The 15,392-nt window shown below is 47.8% G+C and overlaps 1 protein-coding gene across 2 annotated transcripts in view; it reads right to left on the bottom strand.

The window, feature by feature from the left end:
- EIF4G3 (eukaryotic translation initiation factor 4 gamma 3) overlaps nt 1-15,392 on the bottom strand; it is a 147,538-nt gene that overhangs the window by 36,689 nt on the left and 95,457 nt on the right. For both annotated transcript variants that reach the window (XM_063176922.1, XM_063176923.1), the window contains 4 exons: nt 14,569-14,668; nt 9,193-10,014; nt 1,811-1,899; nt 6-255 (listed from right to left, as the gene is read on the bottom strand). In XM_063176922.1, coding sequence (XP_063032992.1) covers nt 6-255; nt 1,811-1,899; nt 9,193-10,014; nt 14,569-14,668 — 1,261 coding nt within the window. The remainder of the gene's footprint in view (nt 1-5; nt 256-1,810; nt 1,900-9,192; nt 10,015-14,568; nt 14,669-15,392) is intronic.

Raw genomic sequence — 15,392 nt, 5'->3', positions numbered from 1 at the left:
CCTACCTGGTTTGTACTGGTACAGGGTCCCCTCCGCGGAGCTCTCGGTGCAGCCGGAGGTGCCGTCGGCGCCCTCGCCCTCCGAGACGCTCTCGGCTCCGTTCCGCACCGGCTCTGCCTCCTGCTCCCCGTTCTCCTCCACGGCTTTCACTGCTTTCAGCTCTGAGGGTTCCCTCTCTGCCTCAAGCCCATGGCTCGTTTTCTCCTGGTCAGATTCAAGTACTTTGTCCCCTGAAGGTTCCTCCTCCTCCTTCGGCTGGAGCAGGGACAGAGCAGAGGTTTTGTTACAAACACCCTGACAAATTCAGTGCACGTGGAATGGCTCTTCATGGATTCACACGGCATTTTTGGGAGCAGCAGGAATACAAATGCATCTTACACAGGGATATGGAACAGCACACTGAGCCACTAGGTGATTTATCAGCTCATTCCCATGGATAACCCACTGATAATTAATGGTGCAGCTGGAGAGACTCAGCATTGCCCATGAAATCCCCACGGGATTGGAGAGAGGGAACTGTTAAGCCATGAGCAATCCCAGCCTGGAAACACAACTCTGCTTTCCTCCTCTCCTACCAGCCATGAGAAAGGGGTGGTAAAGGGCACGTGGGGCTTGTTTTGGGGGTTCTTCCTTTAAATGCCTGCTGCCAACTGGAGCAGATGCCACTAAGGAAGGCAGTGTGAGATCCAGCCACAATGCCAGCATCTCAGTTTCAGGGAAAAGCATTAATAGTATCCCTGGCTGTTAATTTTAGAGCTCTCCAAGGACACAGCCTGATTGTGCATTCAGACGAGGAGGCGTCGGAATCGCTTCTCCCGGGAGAAATCCCAGCCCCTCTCAGCACTGAACAAAGGAGAAACTTCACTGAGGATGCTGTGGAGGAGGCTCCTGATCCTCTGCCTCCCTACCTGACTGCACCACATCCTAAAACGCCTCTTGCAGGTTTTTCAAGGGAATTCTCTGAAGAATTCCCCAGTGGAACTGCCAGGTGGTGCAGGAGACACAACTCCTCCAGGGGAGGATGAGGAAAGTGTGGAGGCTGAAGCTGCTGCTGCAGCCCCTTTGCTCTCCTGCTCTGCACCACATCTGGCCAACCTCAGCTTTTATCCACACACTGGGCAGTCTGAACTTCCACATTTTTACTCTCTTGCTCCTTTTCTGATTGATTCTAACCCCATACTGACCCAGGATATTAAGCACAGCCTCCTGCTGCAATATCTCTACCAGAACAGCAGCAAGGGAGTTTTTCTTTACTCATCTAATCACTCTTGAGGTGGTTTTGCCTGAAAACTTCAGCATTTTCCTTTATCAGCTTCTTCACTAGTTGGTCACCAGGAAAACTATCCTTGGCCATGATGTCCCTGTGCCAAGTGTCAGGATGGTGGCCTGGGACCAAAATGGGGCAGTGCTGAGGGATCCAAAGCCACTTTTCCCTCACCCTTCACTGAAAGGGGTTCCTCAGTGCTGGAGGCTGGTGGAAGTTTAGTGGAACCTTCCAGTGGAAGGTGTCCCTTGCCATGGCAGGGGTTGGAATGAGGTGAGTCTTTAAGGGCCCTTCCAACCCAAATCAGTTTGTGATTCTATGACTGTAATAATCATTAAATTAGGCAAACCCAAAGAAAACTGAAGAGCTTTAAAGGGAGCAGACTGACACCTGTTATCTAAAGGATGCTGAGGAATAGCAGAGTTCCTCCCCAAAACTGCCCTGGATCCTGTGGGACAATCAGGAAGCAATGTCTCTAAAGTACAATTCCCAGAGAGGAACAGCATCTTTAAACGTGGGTAGAGCAGGACTTTGGCTCCCTCTCACCTCTGTTTCTGCCTCTGTCACCTCCTCAGTGCCTTGGGGCCGCTCTTTTGGTTTCTTCCAGGTCTTTGGTGCAGTTACAGCGGTTTGGGCTGCAATGGAAACGTGCATCTGTTACAGCCCTGAATGCACAGGGCTGGTGGGGCTGGGGGGAGGAACTTCCCTCCCAGGGGCTGCTCTGAGGCACAGAACAACAAAGCAGCTCAGCCTTGTGAGGATTCAGCTTGATTCAACCACTTGGGCTTTCAATGCAGCAATAAGAATCACTAGAAATACATGAAAACACAGGAATTGCTCTACAAGTTGTTCATTCAAGCCTCAAATGGCACTTGGGGTAGCAAAGGAGGTCACTGCCAACAGGACAAGGATCATGCAGGGAAAAAAACCTTCAGGAAGTCAAGTTTTTGGACAGACCAGGTACTGGCTGGGAGAGAAGGCCGTTCTCAACATATTTTCTCAAGAATTATCATCATTATAATATTAACCATAAGCAAGCAGAAACTTCCAGTATCTCATCCAAAAGGAAAACTCCTTCAATCCTGCAGCACTGCTTTGAGCTGGATTTATATTTCAATTCAAAAGCAGGTTGTAACTCCAGCATTAATGATCTCCCTGGCCAACTGAGTCAAAGGAAACACCACAGAGTATTCCCAAGATCAGCACTGATCTACTCCAATCGTGTTTTCCCCCTAAAGGGTAGAAGAAACCACACAATATATTAAGAGGAGACAAACCCATTAATCCAATCTGCTCCTAATTTGTGGCAAATGCTCCCAGTTTAAATTCGGATCCCAGGCACACATGCCCAGTTAACAGAGTGTAAATGGGATTGATTTTGTGACTGAAGATTACTGCAAACAGATTTCCAGCTCTGGCTTTTGGTTTCCAGCAGATACTGTGGAAAAACCCAGTGTGCATTTCCTTTATCACAATAAACCAGAATTTTGAAAGGTTCTTCTCTATAAATAAGAAGAGTTAGTAACAGCCAGCTCTGTTCCTGAGGGCATGGAGCAAATGGGATTTGCTGCATTCCCCAAAGAATTCACAGGAGTTTCTGTGCTTCTCCAGGGTGTCTCCCTGTTTGGAGGGTGACCATGGACCTGCAGATTCCCAGGGGAATCACCACATCCAGGCCCACCCAAAGAGCAACAGGAGCTACCAGCGCTGATGGAAGACTTTTATCTTCAGGCTGAACACCCCAAAAGCAAATTCAATTAAAAAAGGAAAGTCTTATTTAAGTATTGAAACATCATCTCCTTGTTCACAGAACCAACAGCTGGAAAAATCCCTCAGATCTCCCAAGCTCCAGGTCCTGCCCATCCCATCCATTGTGTCTCCCTATGGAGAGGCTCTAAGGGCAGGGCAGAGCCCCAGCACAAATCCTGAATTTCCTGGGGCTCAAAGGAGGGGAGAGGAAGGGCCAAGCAGGCCCAGACTGCAGCACAGCTTTGTCTCCCCCAGCAGGGATCAGCCTTTGCTGCTGCTCCAGGCAGCTCCCTTGGCAGGAACAGCCCAATTATTGTTCCCAGTGTCCAGGGGCAAAACCAAGGCTGGGGATGGTCAGTGTCCATGCACGTGGTAATTCCTGGAATTCAGCAAAGCTCACATCTAAGACAGGCTTCCCCAGTTCCCTCCATCACAAAATCTGCTAAATTCAGTGAAAGCTGAGCCCTTTTCCAAGAGCTGTTTCCAGCCTTGTTTGGGGATGTCACCAAACACTCCCCAGGGGTTTCTCCAAGAAGGGATTAGGCTGCAAAGCAATAACCTCAATTTTGCCCCAGCCAAGTAATTTAACTGGTCAATCCCAAAGTTTTTAATCTGACAGAACTCCACTGCCCTCAAACCCAAACCATGGAAACGATCCATGGTGTAAAATAACATTTCATTTTTAACCACACAGAAATAAACTCAGGGGTCACGGATTTGGGGCTGGCAAAGGTCTGGGGTGTTTCCTTCCTCAGCTGTCAGGATGTGAACATTACTGCTGCTCAAGTATACATTTTTTCCAGCTTTTTTTGGCAAAAGTGAGCTCTGTAGAGGCTGCAATCCTGCCAAGCCTCCTGAATGATTCTTGCCTTAAATCCCACGACTTCCATCAGCCTGGGGGTTTGTGCTGTGGAGCTGCCTGGGGTGGATCTCCAGAGATCTCTGGAGACATTGCTCAGTATTCCCTCCTTTTAAAATAGCAGACACCAGATTTCTTTTTTTCTTCTGTCAAGTTCACATTTCTGCTGCAGGAACTCAAAGGAGAATTTGCACTGCTGTGAGTCTGGGTGCCAACCTTTCCAAACCCCAAATCCAACAATGGATATTGGTGTTATTCATCTGAAGATGGAGTTTCATCTGGGAGGCTGTAGGGAAATACAAAGTAATGTGTCCAGGGAAATACAAAGTAATGTGTCCAGTTTGGCTCTTGGAAAGGGACAACTCCAGACACTTCTGCTCTTCTTTTCCATTTTCCTGTCCCCAAGTTGAGCAACTTCATGTCCTCTCCAATAGTTTAAATCCTGCCCAAATGCAGGTTCATTTTTGCCACTGTTCACACTTCCAGACCTTGTTTTCAGCTCATTTAATTCCTTTGAAAAAGGACACCAGAAACCCAACCAACACTCTGAGCTCTTATCACAGCTTCCAAAGCCAAGGGAGATAACAGGAGTGACAGCACAGATTTACTTTAGGACTGGAAAGAGGAGCAAACCCTGAATTTCAGACTGCCCTGGACAGCACTCCCAGCCCTGCAGGATCTGTTCAGCAGGCCCAGTGCTCCCTCAGCCATTTCTCCAGCTGTGTCACGTTCCCTGTGGAACATCTTCCCACAGATTTACCCACCCACAAGCTCACACCCATCCAGCAGGGCACGAGGCCTCTCCCCTCTGATGTGGTGCCAACTGTTAAGCCTAAATTAATACCAGCTCTTGCATTTTTATTTTATTATCCAACATGCCATGAAAGACCAAAGCAAAGATTCACCATCGCCTTCCAGCTCATGGAAAAGAAAATATATTCCAGTGGTTATGGCAGCAAATCAAGAAGAAGGCGACACCTGATTTATGTTTCTGCCTCTGCAGGTTTCAGTGCTGGAGAAATTTCTCCAAGGAATTTCCAATTACAGCCCAAGCTGCTCGTTAGAGACTCCTCAGCTCAGAAACTCCAGGGCTCGCCACAGCTGGGCTATTTAATCCAGAAATATATCTCATAAATGAGCTCTGCAAGAAACAGCCCTTTAAATTCCTTGTGTTTTAAGTTCTTTCAGCTTCTTGTGTCCCAAGGAGCTCTGTCTGGGACACACATCAGTCTCTTGTTTTCTTCTTTGCTGGGCTATTTAATCCAGAAATATATCTCATAAATGAGCTCTGCAAAAAACAGCCCTTTGAATTCCTTGTTTTAAGTTCTTTCAGCTTCTTGTGTCCCAAGGAGCTCTGTCTGGGACACACATCAGTCTCTTGTTTTCTTCTTTGCTGCTTTTAATAGCCATGATAGAATGGGGACATCAAAGGCCTCAGGTCTGTGGTAGCACCTTCTGCAGAAATTCCACTCCACCAACAACATTTATCCTGTTTTGTTGCCTGGAAAGTGCTGGTCCCTCACTGTAGCTATGGAAATCCCAGAGTTTAATAAAAAGCAACTCTTGTTGATGACTTTTAGCCAGGGTGATGTTTTTAGTGCAGATTGGAGCTCCCAGATCCTCTCTTGATAAGCTACTTTTCTCCTTGTAGAGCAGTAGAGCAGAGGAGTAGGAATTAAATAAAAAGCATGTGTTCTTACCCCTTGCAGATACAGCTCTGCCTGTCCTAAAATCTTCAGGCAAGAATTCCTGAGGAGGCAGGAACACAACCTGTGCCCTGGGAATGGGGGAACGTGTTCCCTGTGGATGCTCAGAGCAGGAACAGGGTCAGCAGCAAGGAACCAGCCCTGGGTACAACACCCTGCCCTGCTCAGGGCTTTAGTGCTCTGAAACCACCAAATCTTCCCCTTTTCACCAGGACACACAACCAGTGATGCTGATGAGCAGGGAATGGTGATCCAGTCACTCACAGACAGAGACTGAACACCAAAGCTGCCAACTTTGCTGTGAGGGTGCTCAGAGCAGGCAGAACCAGTGTAAAATAGCAGACACCAGATTTCTTTTTTTCTTCTGTCAAGTTCACATTTCTGCTGCAGGAACTCAAAGGAGAATTTGCACTGATGTGAGTTTGGGTACCAACATTCCCAAACCCCAAATCCAACAATAGATATTGGTGTTATTCATCTGAAGATGGAGTTTCATCTGGGAGGCTGTAGGGAAATACAAAGTAATGTGTCCAGTTTGGCTCTTGGAAAGGGACAACTCCAGACACTTCTGCTCTTCTTTTCCATTTTCCTGTCCCCAAGTTGAGCAACTTCATGTCCTCTCCAATAGTTTAAGTCCTGCCCAAATGCAGGTTCATTTTTGCCACTATTCACACTTCCAGACCTTGTTTTCAGCTCATTTCATTCCTTTGAAGAAGGGACACCAGAAAGCCAACCAACACTCTGAGCTCTTATCACAGCTTCCAAAGCCAAGGGAGATAACAGGAGTGACAGCACAGATTTACTTTAGGACTGGAAAGAGGAGCAAACCTTTAGTTTCAGACTGCCCTGGACAGCACTCCCAGTGCTCCAGCAGAATCCCCTGACCTTGGAAATGTGGTGGAGACCTGATGCCAATGGAAAAGGAGGAATGGAGGCTCCCCTGGATCCCCTCAGGATTAACTCAGCTCCAGCCTCTCCCTGCAAACACTGACCAAGTCCTTTTGTGGAGCTGTGAAAAAAGAACTGCTGCAGCATAAAGATGTTTAAGAGTCTGAATGTATTTTCTTTCTTGCCACAGAGCTTGACAGAGCAAAAAATCCAAGTCTGGTTTCCCTGACTGTTGGACAGAAGCTGTGTCTTGTACAACTCTGCAGGAACAGGCAAATCCCTTTGCTCATCCCCAGAAAGCTGCCACCTCCCAAAATACAGGATCCAGCCTTGGCAATGCTGCCCCAGCAGCTCAGGGAGGAGGGGATGAAGGTCTCATTCCCAACATCAGGCAGGCCAGGTCATAGCTATGAAAAGGACAGGCAGGAGGAGCTGCTGCAGCAATGAGATTATCCCAGCTCAGCTCCCTTTAAAGGGAAAGCAGGGGCATGATTTGTGGCCAAGCTCTGCAATAAAAACACCATTCTGCTGAAAACCCCAAAGAAATATTGCACAAAGTCACAGAGCTCACAGCTACCACCATGTGCTCGAGCAGTTTCCCTTATCCCAGGTTTAATCCTAACTCCAGAGATCATAAAAAAATCTCTCAGCCTTTAGTCCAAGAAAAACACAACAATATAACCCTTTCTCCTTGCTCCTGAGGGTCAGCAGCTGGATTTTCCAATGTATATGGCAGACATGCTGCTCCTTGTTCCTGAATTAGCAGGCAGCCTCAGATGATGTTATTTCAATCTTCCTTCCTCTCTCCAAGAAAGAACTGGAAAATTATTTCTGAAAAGAAGGCTGGCAGAGAAATGCAATAGTTCAGGATCATTAAATCAGGGGTAGAGCACAAAGAACCACTTGGAGAGCTTTGTGCTTTCTTTGAAGCCCTGAGCTTTTAATAGAAATCTGAGTTTCAAGTCATCTTTTACATGACTTGAGAACTCCTTGTTTCCATGTTGCCAAAGCCAATGGCTTGGCTAATGTGTGCTCTGGAGCATAATGACATTACAGCATTAAAATTAATCTTCTGCATAATTAAAAGCCCAAACACTGTAAGTTAATTTTTTTTTAATTTAAACTACAGGCCATTACAAAGCCAGCAATAACACCACAAACTGGAACCTGCCTGTGCAAAACCTTATTTACAGAGTCCCATTTCTCCTCTCCTTTTTAAGGAAATTAATTTGGGTTATGAAGTAGCTCAGACTGAAAGAACAACAAGTGCCACAGCAGTGAAATGACCCAAGTGAAATAAAAATAGAAGAAGATTAACAAGAAAAAATCCTCATGGTTGGTGTAGTAAAGGGATCTTTCTTCTCATCTATCTGTAGATACTGGATTTTAAAATCAGCATCACATATTGAGCATCACACAAACATGGAACAGGGCCAACCTCAGCCTTTCAATGCATTTAAGAGCAGAGCCTGAGATTGCTATCTATCTATCACAGCAAAAACCAAAAAAACCCTAAATGACATGTTACTTTAAAAAAATGAAACCAACATGATCCAAATGACAACTGACTGTTTGTCCTCTTTGTCCAAGCTTCACCAAGTTCCAAGGAATTGAAATAACTGCAGAACAGGATGCAGAAAATGTGACACGTGAGATGTTTTAACACTACTTGGTGTGAAGAACAGCCCCCATTGCACCCCTCCAGCAGCAAATACAAGGAATTGATCATTTCACTTCTTTTCCACAGTGTGATCTCCAGGAAGTCCTGCAAAAAAAGCCATTTTCCATAGGAAACACAGAGTGTTAAAACCACAGTGCCAAAGCAGAGATGTGGCAGGGCTGAAACCAAAGGCAGGCAACAACACTGGAGAAACAGGCTGCATTTTAAAAGGCAGTTGCAGAAATTGTGATTTTAGTGAACTTTAAACTGTTAACTGCAGAATTTAAATTTAAAATTGTAAATTGTACATTTAAATTTAAAATTGTAAATTGTACATTTTGCTTACATGTGACTTTTGCAAAAGAAAACCAGAAGCATCACAAGTGAAGGGTGGGCAGGTAGAGGTGGGTGACCCTGGTGGGTGACCCTGGTGTGACTTTGTCAGTGTGGGTGAGTGTGAATGGTCCATTTCATTTTCCCACATCTGGGAGCACCATGACACATTTTTTCAGCTGGAAAACACCCCACTCCAGCAGCTCTGGGGCTTCATCCCAAGAGTTTCATGGTCCCAAATCCAGAGCCACTGGCCCTTGGACCGACCACTCACCTTGGGGGCAAGAGCAGCTGTGGGAAGTGCAGACACTTCCCTGGAAGTGTCCAAGGCCAGGTTGGACACTGGGGCTTGCAGCACCCTGGCACAGTGAAAGGTGCTCCTGCCCTGGCAGGGGATGGCACTGGATGGGATTTAAGGCCACTCCAATCCAAACCATGGATTCCATGAAGGGCAGTGTGCTCTGCACTCCCCTCCACCAGCCCTGGGCTGCCATGACAGCACGAGCCCAGCCCAGCCTGGGACACCAATGCAAGTCAGTGACCAGTTATCAACAACCAGGAGGGATTTCTATCCCTGCCAAGGAAGATCAGCATTTCACAGTCACAGCAGCCACACAGCACCACCAGGCTTTTTCTTTTGCAAATGAAAACAGAAATATCTATTGGAAGAAGAAAAAGCCTCTTTCCTTCATCCTGCAGTTCCCAACATGAACCCCCAGAGGCCAAGGCTTACCTGGGACAGGACTCTTGCTTGAGTTCACACCCAGAGCCTCCCGGCTCTCCTCCAGTTGCCCATCTGCTTCTGTCTCTTCCTTCTTTTCAGTTTCTTTTACCTCTTCACTAAGAGTAGTTCTTGTGCTCTCCTCTCCTTCTAAATCCCCCTGGACAACAGGGAGGGCACTGGGAGACGGGAGAGGAGGTGGAGAAGGAGTTGTAGTGGTGACAGCAGCGCTGGGGGGCAGCGGAGGGGACGGGGGCGGCGGGGTGGGCGGCGGGGTGGGCGGCGGAGAGGGAGCGGCGGCGGCGGCAGCACCGGCAGGCGATGGAGCGCTCTCCACCTCGGCTGGGGCGGCCTCGCTGGGCTCCACCTCCACAGTCACCGCCGCAGCCTCCTCCTGGGCCGCCTCTGCCGCGGGCTCGGCGCTGCCCGTGTCGCCGGGGACAGCGGGCACGGCCGGCAGTGCCGCCGGGGCGTCCCCGGGGGATGCTACTGCACTGCCGGGCTCCGGGCACGCCTCAGCACCCTCCTCAGGAGGAGCGGCCGCAGGCTCCGGGCAGGCTGCGGCACTGGGGGAAGGCAGCGCCTCCTCTCTGGGGAAGGCCAGTTCACATTTGTCACATTTGTCCTCCGGCTCGGCTCTGCTGGGCGCGGGGACAGCGGGGACCGGAGCGGCCGGGGCCGGTGATGGAGCCCGAGGAACTTCTGGGGCTGGGGCTTCCACTGAGGGAGGGATCTCAGCCGTCTGCCCTGCTTGATCTTTCTTCTCCCCAGCAGGTTCCGCTCTGAGGACTGGAGAAGGTGGTTTTAATACTGGATCTGGTTTTGGCTTCTCTTCTGGGAAAGGAGAAAAAAAACCATTATCAACAGCAAGGCAACCCCATGTCCTGCCTGGTGCCTTGGTTCCTGTTCCTGCATTCTGCCCCTGCACCTCACTGGGAATCTAAATTTGAAAATACAACCTCTGCCATCCTGAGAAGAGAAGGATCTGGAGAGACTCACTGCACCCTTCCAGCACCTAAAGGGGGCTTATAAAGCAAGGAGGGCAACTTTTTACAGGGACAAAACCTTGCAGGACAACAGGGAATGGGTTAAACTGAAAGAGGAGAGGTTTAGATTAGATATTTGGAAGAAATGTATCAACACAACCCCCCAAATCTTGTGCAGAAAGAATTCCCTGTACTTGTCCCATGATTAGCATCAGACCATGACCATGACACAGCTCCCAAAGCTCTGCTGCAGCTCTGCTGCCTCCCACTCCTTTGCTCCAGAAGTATGGGCCATTATTGTTTAGGATCTTCAAGGAACACTGGACTCCTTCAGGACACGGTTACACCAGCAAAAATAATTCTGGAGAAGCCAGAGGCACAAACCTGCTCTTCAGATTAGGAGTCAAAGGCCACAACCAACTGCAAATCATCAAAATTCGGGTAGAATGGAACAGGTTTGGCTCTGCTGGATTTCCATTTGGGACTTATTCAACAGCTCAGCTGAAGGGAAAGGGTTTTTGAAGGAGAACCAAAGGGGTTTTTGAAGGAGAACCAAAGGGGTTTTTGAAGGAGAACCCACTTGAAACTGCCTGGAGCTCCAAATCCTACCTTTAGGAATAACTGGAGCTCAGCTTGCAGCCCTCAGCAGCCCCAGCTGCACTCCAGAGGCCCGTGGCCAAAGCAGTAGTTTATCAAGCTAATGAGGCACCCAGGGACGTGGCTTTGGAGGAGGATGACAAGTGAGGAAAGAGATGGGAAAGAGTATCCCAACAGCTGATTTTGATTCTGGAGGCCCCATGGAAGGAAAAGGATGCAGGAAGTGGTTTGGAAAAAGAAAACATGTCACCTCTGATTTCTGGAACATCCTCTGCAGGAATTCCTGGAGCATTCCTGACATTTACAGCTTGCTATAAACAACTGCCTGGATATTCTCTCCCCAAGTCAAAGGAGAATGCTCAAAAAAAACCCAACAAACCCAACCAAACACATTTGAAATGTTAAGGAAATAATTCTGAGAGATAAAACCAGCAAAAATCCACAGCTGCATTTGAAACCAGAGGTTTAACTCCCTTCCTTCAAACCACACCTTGTCTGGCCAATGTTACATGGATACAGGTTGTGTGTGCAAAATCCCAGAGAAAAGTGATTTGAGGAGGGATTTCAGAGAATGAGGAGCAGATTTGGCTAATGAGAAGCAAATCTGAACTTGAACCCCCATCCCAGAGAAGAAATCTCCAAGTTCTGGCAGAAGGGGACTCATCCCTGCCAACTGTTACAGAGTCACATGGACAACTCACAGCTGGGGAGGGAAAACAAAAATCAACACAATTCATCCAACTGGATCAAATCCCTCTTCCTAAACACACTGAGATCATTCCTCATGTTATATTTAGAAAGTATTTATAGGCAGTGCTGGCTATTCCAGGGGAAATATCAAGATATATTTTTTAAAATTTCCTGATAAATACAATTTTTGCAAAATTATTTTTCCTTAAAGATTCTTTCACATACCCAGTGGGACAGACCCCACTGCCTGCTTCATGGAAGAGCCACTGCTGGGCTGCTGGGTGGTCCCAGGGCAGTGCACAAGGAGGAGTTCACTGGATACAGGAATTTGTTCCTGCTCTGTGGTGTTTATCTGACAATAACTGCTGGGCTCTCTGCCATTTTTCCATCTTTTGTCCCATGCAAACACTCACGAGGTGGCACCAGGACTGACTCAGTGTCAGCACAGGGGCTTTGGAGCTTTCCAAACTCCAGGCTCTGACATTCATCTGTTTTCCACCAACTATGTTGAACATTCTCCATGTCTGATACATTGCAAGATTTGGAAAGAGGTTTTAGAAGAGGATAATACTACTCCAAACATCCCTCTGAGTGGAAAAAGTGGAAAAAATGTGGGCAGCTCTGATTCCATGCAGTTCTATATCCCACTGCAGCTCCTGCACCAGCCTGGCCTGACCTGGATTCTGCAGCAGAATCCTCCCCTCTGCCAGCCTGGCTGGTATGGACACACCAGGGGCATCTCCAGGAACACAACCTGCACCTAAATATTGTGATTCTTCAAGGCATTACAGTAGCAATTCCTGTACTTGGTCACTGGAAGTGCCCCTGCCATGGCAGTGGGGTCAGAATGAAAGGACCTTTAAGGTCCCTCCAACCCAAATCATTCTGGGATTCTATGAAATGCCAAAGGTTTGTCTTTAAAAAAACCCCAACCACAGATTTAAACAAGGCAATCCCAAATCCAGCCTTGGGAATGAGTTGCAGACCAAGCCAGCGGGGACTGCAGGTCCTGGTCTGCCAGCAGAGCACACAGCTCTGATCCTGACCCTGATCCCAACCCTGAGCCCAGCACCAGCCAGATGCTGCCAGATGCTGCTCACTGTCAGAAGCAGCTGCACAAGCAGCCCTGGCTGTGACAGAATCACAATCAAAGCTGATTCCAAACTTCAACAGCTGCCAGCACAGGAGGGCACAGGAGAGGAAGGGCATGAGGAGATCCAATATGAGGATGGACAGGACAGGTACTCTGTTTTCTTTGGAGAAACAACAGCACTGGTTTGAATGAGCACTTCAGCCACACAGCACTCTGTCACTGCTCTTGGTTTGGAAACAAAAATCCCCCAATATCAAAGTGAAAAATCATTTCGATACCATGGCATGTATTTCTGAACAGATGTGCCCCCCAAAAGTCACTAGTTCAGTTTAAATATCATTAACAGGCTCTGTTAATTACTGACACCAACCCCTGCACTGCTCTGCCCCCCCAGCCATGGCTGGGTGTTATTCCAGGGCTTTCCCTGCAGTGCTTACATAAATGTGCTCTTTAGCAATTTTTGGACTGGAACAAATGTTTGACTCTTTCTGGGATGGAACAGAGATAAACCCAGGGAAGCTCATCAGTGTTAAACCCCAGTCAAGCCCTGCTTTGTTTAAACCAGCACTGTCAGAGCTGTGTAACTAAGCAAACACTTACTTCCAGTTTACTCACAGCTGCCTACAAAGAGATTAAGTTAAAGAGAGAGAGAAGAGGGATAAGACCCATTTGTGGCAATCCACATTTTCATACAGAGAGATGAAATAGTGTGATGGAAAGTGCTGCATTTTCAGAGATCAGAGTTCAAGGAGCTCCTGGTCATATTATTTAGTGGTAGGTGACCCTGTAAGAAGCAGGGGGTTGGACTTGGTGATCCTGACAGGACCCTTGTGGCTGGAGATGTTCTGACTCCATGATACTCTGAAATAAAAATCCCAGCATCCCATGATACTCTGTACACCCTGAAATAAAAATCCCAGCACTCTATGATACTCTGAAATAAAAATCCCAGCACCTCATGATACTCTGAAATAAAAATCCCAGCACTCCATGATACTCTGGATACCTTGAAACAAAAATCCCAGCACTCCATGATACTCTGGGTAATCTGAAATAAAAATCCCAGCACTCCATAATACTCTGAAATAAAAATCCCAGCACTCTATGATACTTTAAAATAAAAATTCCAGCACTCCATGATACTCTGAAATAAAAATCCCAGGACTCCTTGATACTCTGGATGCCCTGAAATAAAAATCCCAGCACCCCATGATACTCTGAAATAAAAATCCCAGCCCTCCATGATACTCTGGGTACTCTGAAGTAAAAATTCCAGTGTGGGAACAGCCTGGCCCTGCTCTGTTGCCTCCTGGGACAATTTCCTTGAACAGCTTTAAAAAATCTCCCTTCCAATGTATATTATGGGATATCCTGAGCTGGCAGGGACCCATCAGGATCACTGAGTCCAACTCTTGGCCCTGTGCAGGGACCCCAAGGATCCCATCCTGTGCCTCAGAGCCTTGTCCAAGGAAATGGAATTTTCAGAAACTCTTTCCATCTGTGCCATTTTTACCAAAGTCAGCAAAATCTGCTGTGGGCTTTATAAGGCACTTGGCACACTAATGGGATTTTTCTTAGTTAATGTTGCCCATTCCTACAGGGCTGGACACACAGGCAGCTCTGGGGAAGCCATATGATCCTCTGGATCTGTGCCACTGCTGGGGCTAATTATCCAAATGATCCAAAGCCTCTCTGGCTACAGTGTTACCCTGACAACACGCTGGCTTCTGGAGGATGGCACTTGGGTGAGAGGAGTTTCTTCCTTCTGTGTGCTCTGAAACAACATTTAGGACACAGAAGATTGAAGACAATTATTTTTAACCAGTTCCACATTAGCAAATTCCAATTAATTGCCTTAGCAACACACTTAAAATGTTCCACTGGAGGAAGAGAAGTTCCTCCCCTCCTATTTCTGCTGCCTGCTGGTCTCCCTGCCAAAAATATTCCAACTAAAACAAGAAAAGAGGGGAAAAAAAAATAAATGATTGCAAATACTGAGGGAGGAAATCTCCATGAACTGACCTTGTTTGGAGGCAGGGGGTGCAGTGCTGCTGGAGGGGTGGGAGCTCTCCAGGGCTGCCAACGCCGTGGGAACGGGCTCGGGGACCTGGCTGGGCACCTGCTGGGGGACAGGGACAGCACCATGAGCCTGGGAACACAAAACAGGCAGCAAAGGCAAGGGGCAGGTGAGGCAGGGGGGATGGAGAGGAGAAAGCAAAGGTGGGGAGAATAAAGAGAAAAAATAGAGAAAAGGTACACAGGTCAATAATAAATCCAAACAGTTCATGGGAAAGGGAGGGAAAGGGAGGGAAAGGCAGCAGGGAAAGGGGAAGGAGATGCTCCCTGTTAAGAACAGCAAGGAAGGGACAGCACAGCCCTGATGTCAATGTGCTTTGCCCTCCCAACACCTCTCAGGAGCTCCCCCATGTAGGACACACACCAGGGCTCCTGCATCCCTCTGTGACTTCAGTTCACCTCTGGGACTTGACTCCTTTCTCCACTGATCCACATTTCAACCCCCTGAGAGATTCAGATCTATTGATTTGCTCCTCTGTGTACTTATCAGAGCTGCTGTGTGCAGGGTGGGATGAACAGTGCACAGATGTGTCTGCACACACAGCACTCCTGATCCCAGGGGGAAAATCATTCCAGCCTGGCAGTGCTGGGATGAAAAACATCCCCAGCATCCCCTATGAGCAGCCTGGGGTGGGACCTGCAGATCTGCAGGGCAAGGGAAGAATAAAACCAGCTGGGCAGAAATCTGAGGGAGAGCAGGAGGAGCAGATTTCCCAAGAACATGGACTGGGATTTATGTATGGAAGAACAAGTCCAAAAGGCCTGCAAAG

Source organism: Melospiza melodia, chromosome 26 (assembly GCF_035770615.1).
Source record: "Melospiza melodia melodia isolate bMelMel2 chromosome 26, bMelMel2.pri, whole genome shotgun sequence".
NCBI lineage: Eukaryota > Metazoa > Chordata > Aves > Passeriformes > Passerellidae > Melospiza > Melospiza melodia.
Note: the sequence above shows the minus strand (reverse complement) of the source record. Positions and strands in the feature narration are given on the sequence as shown.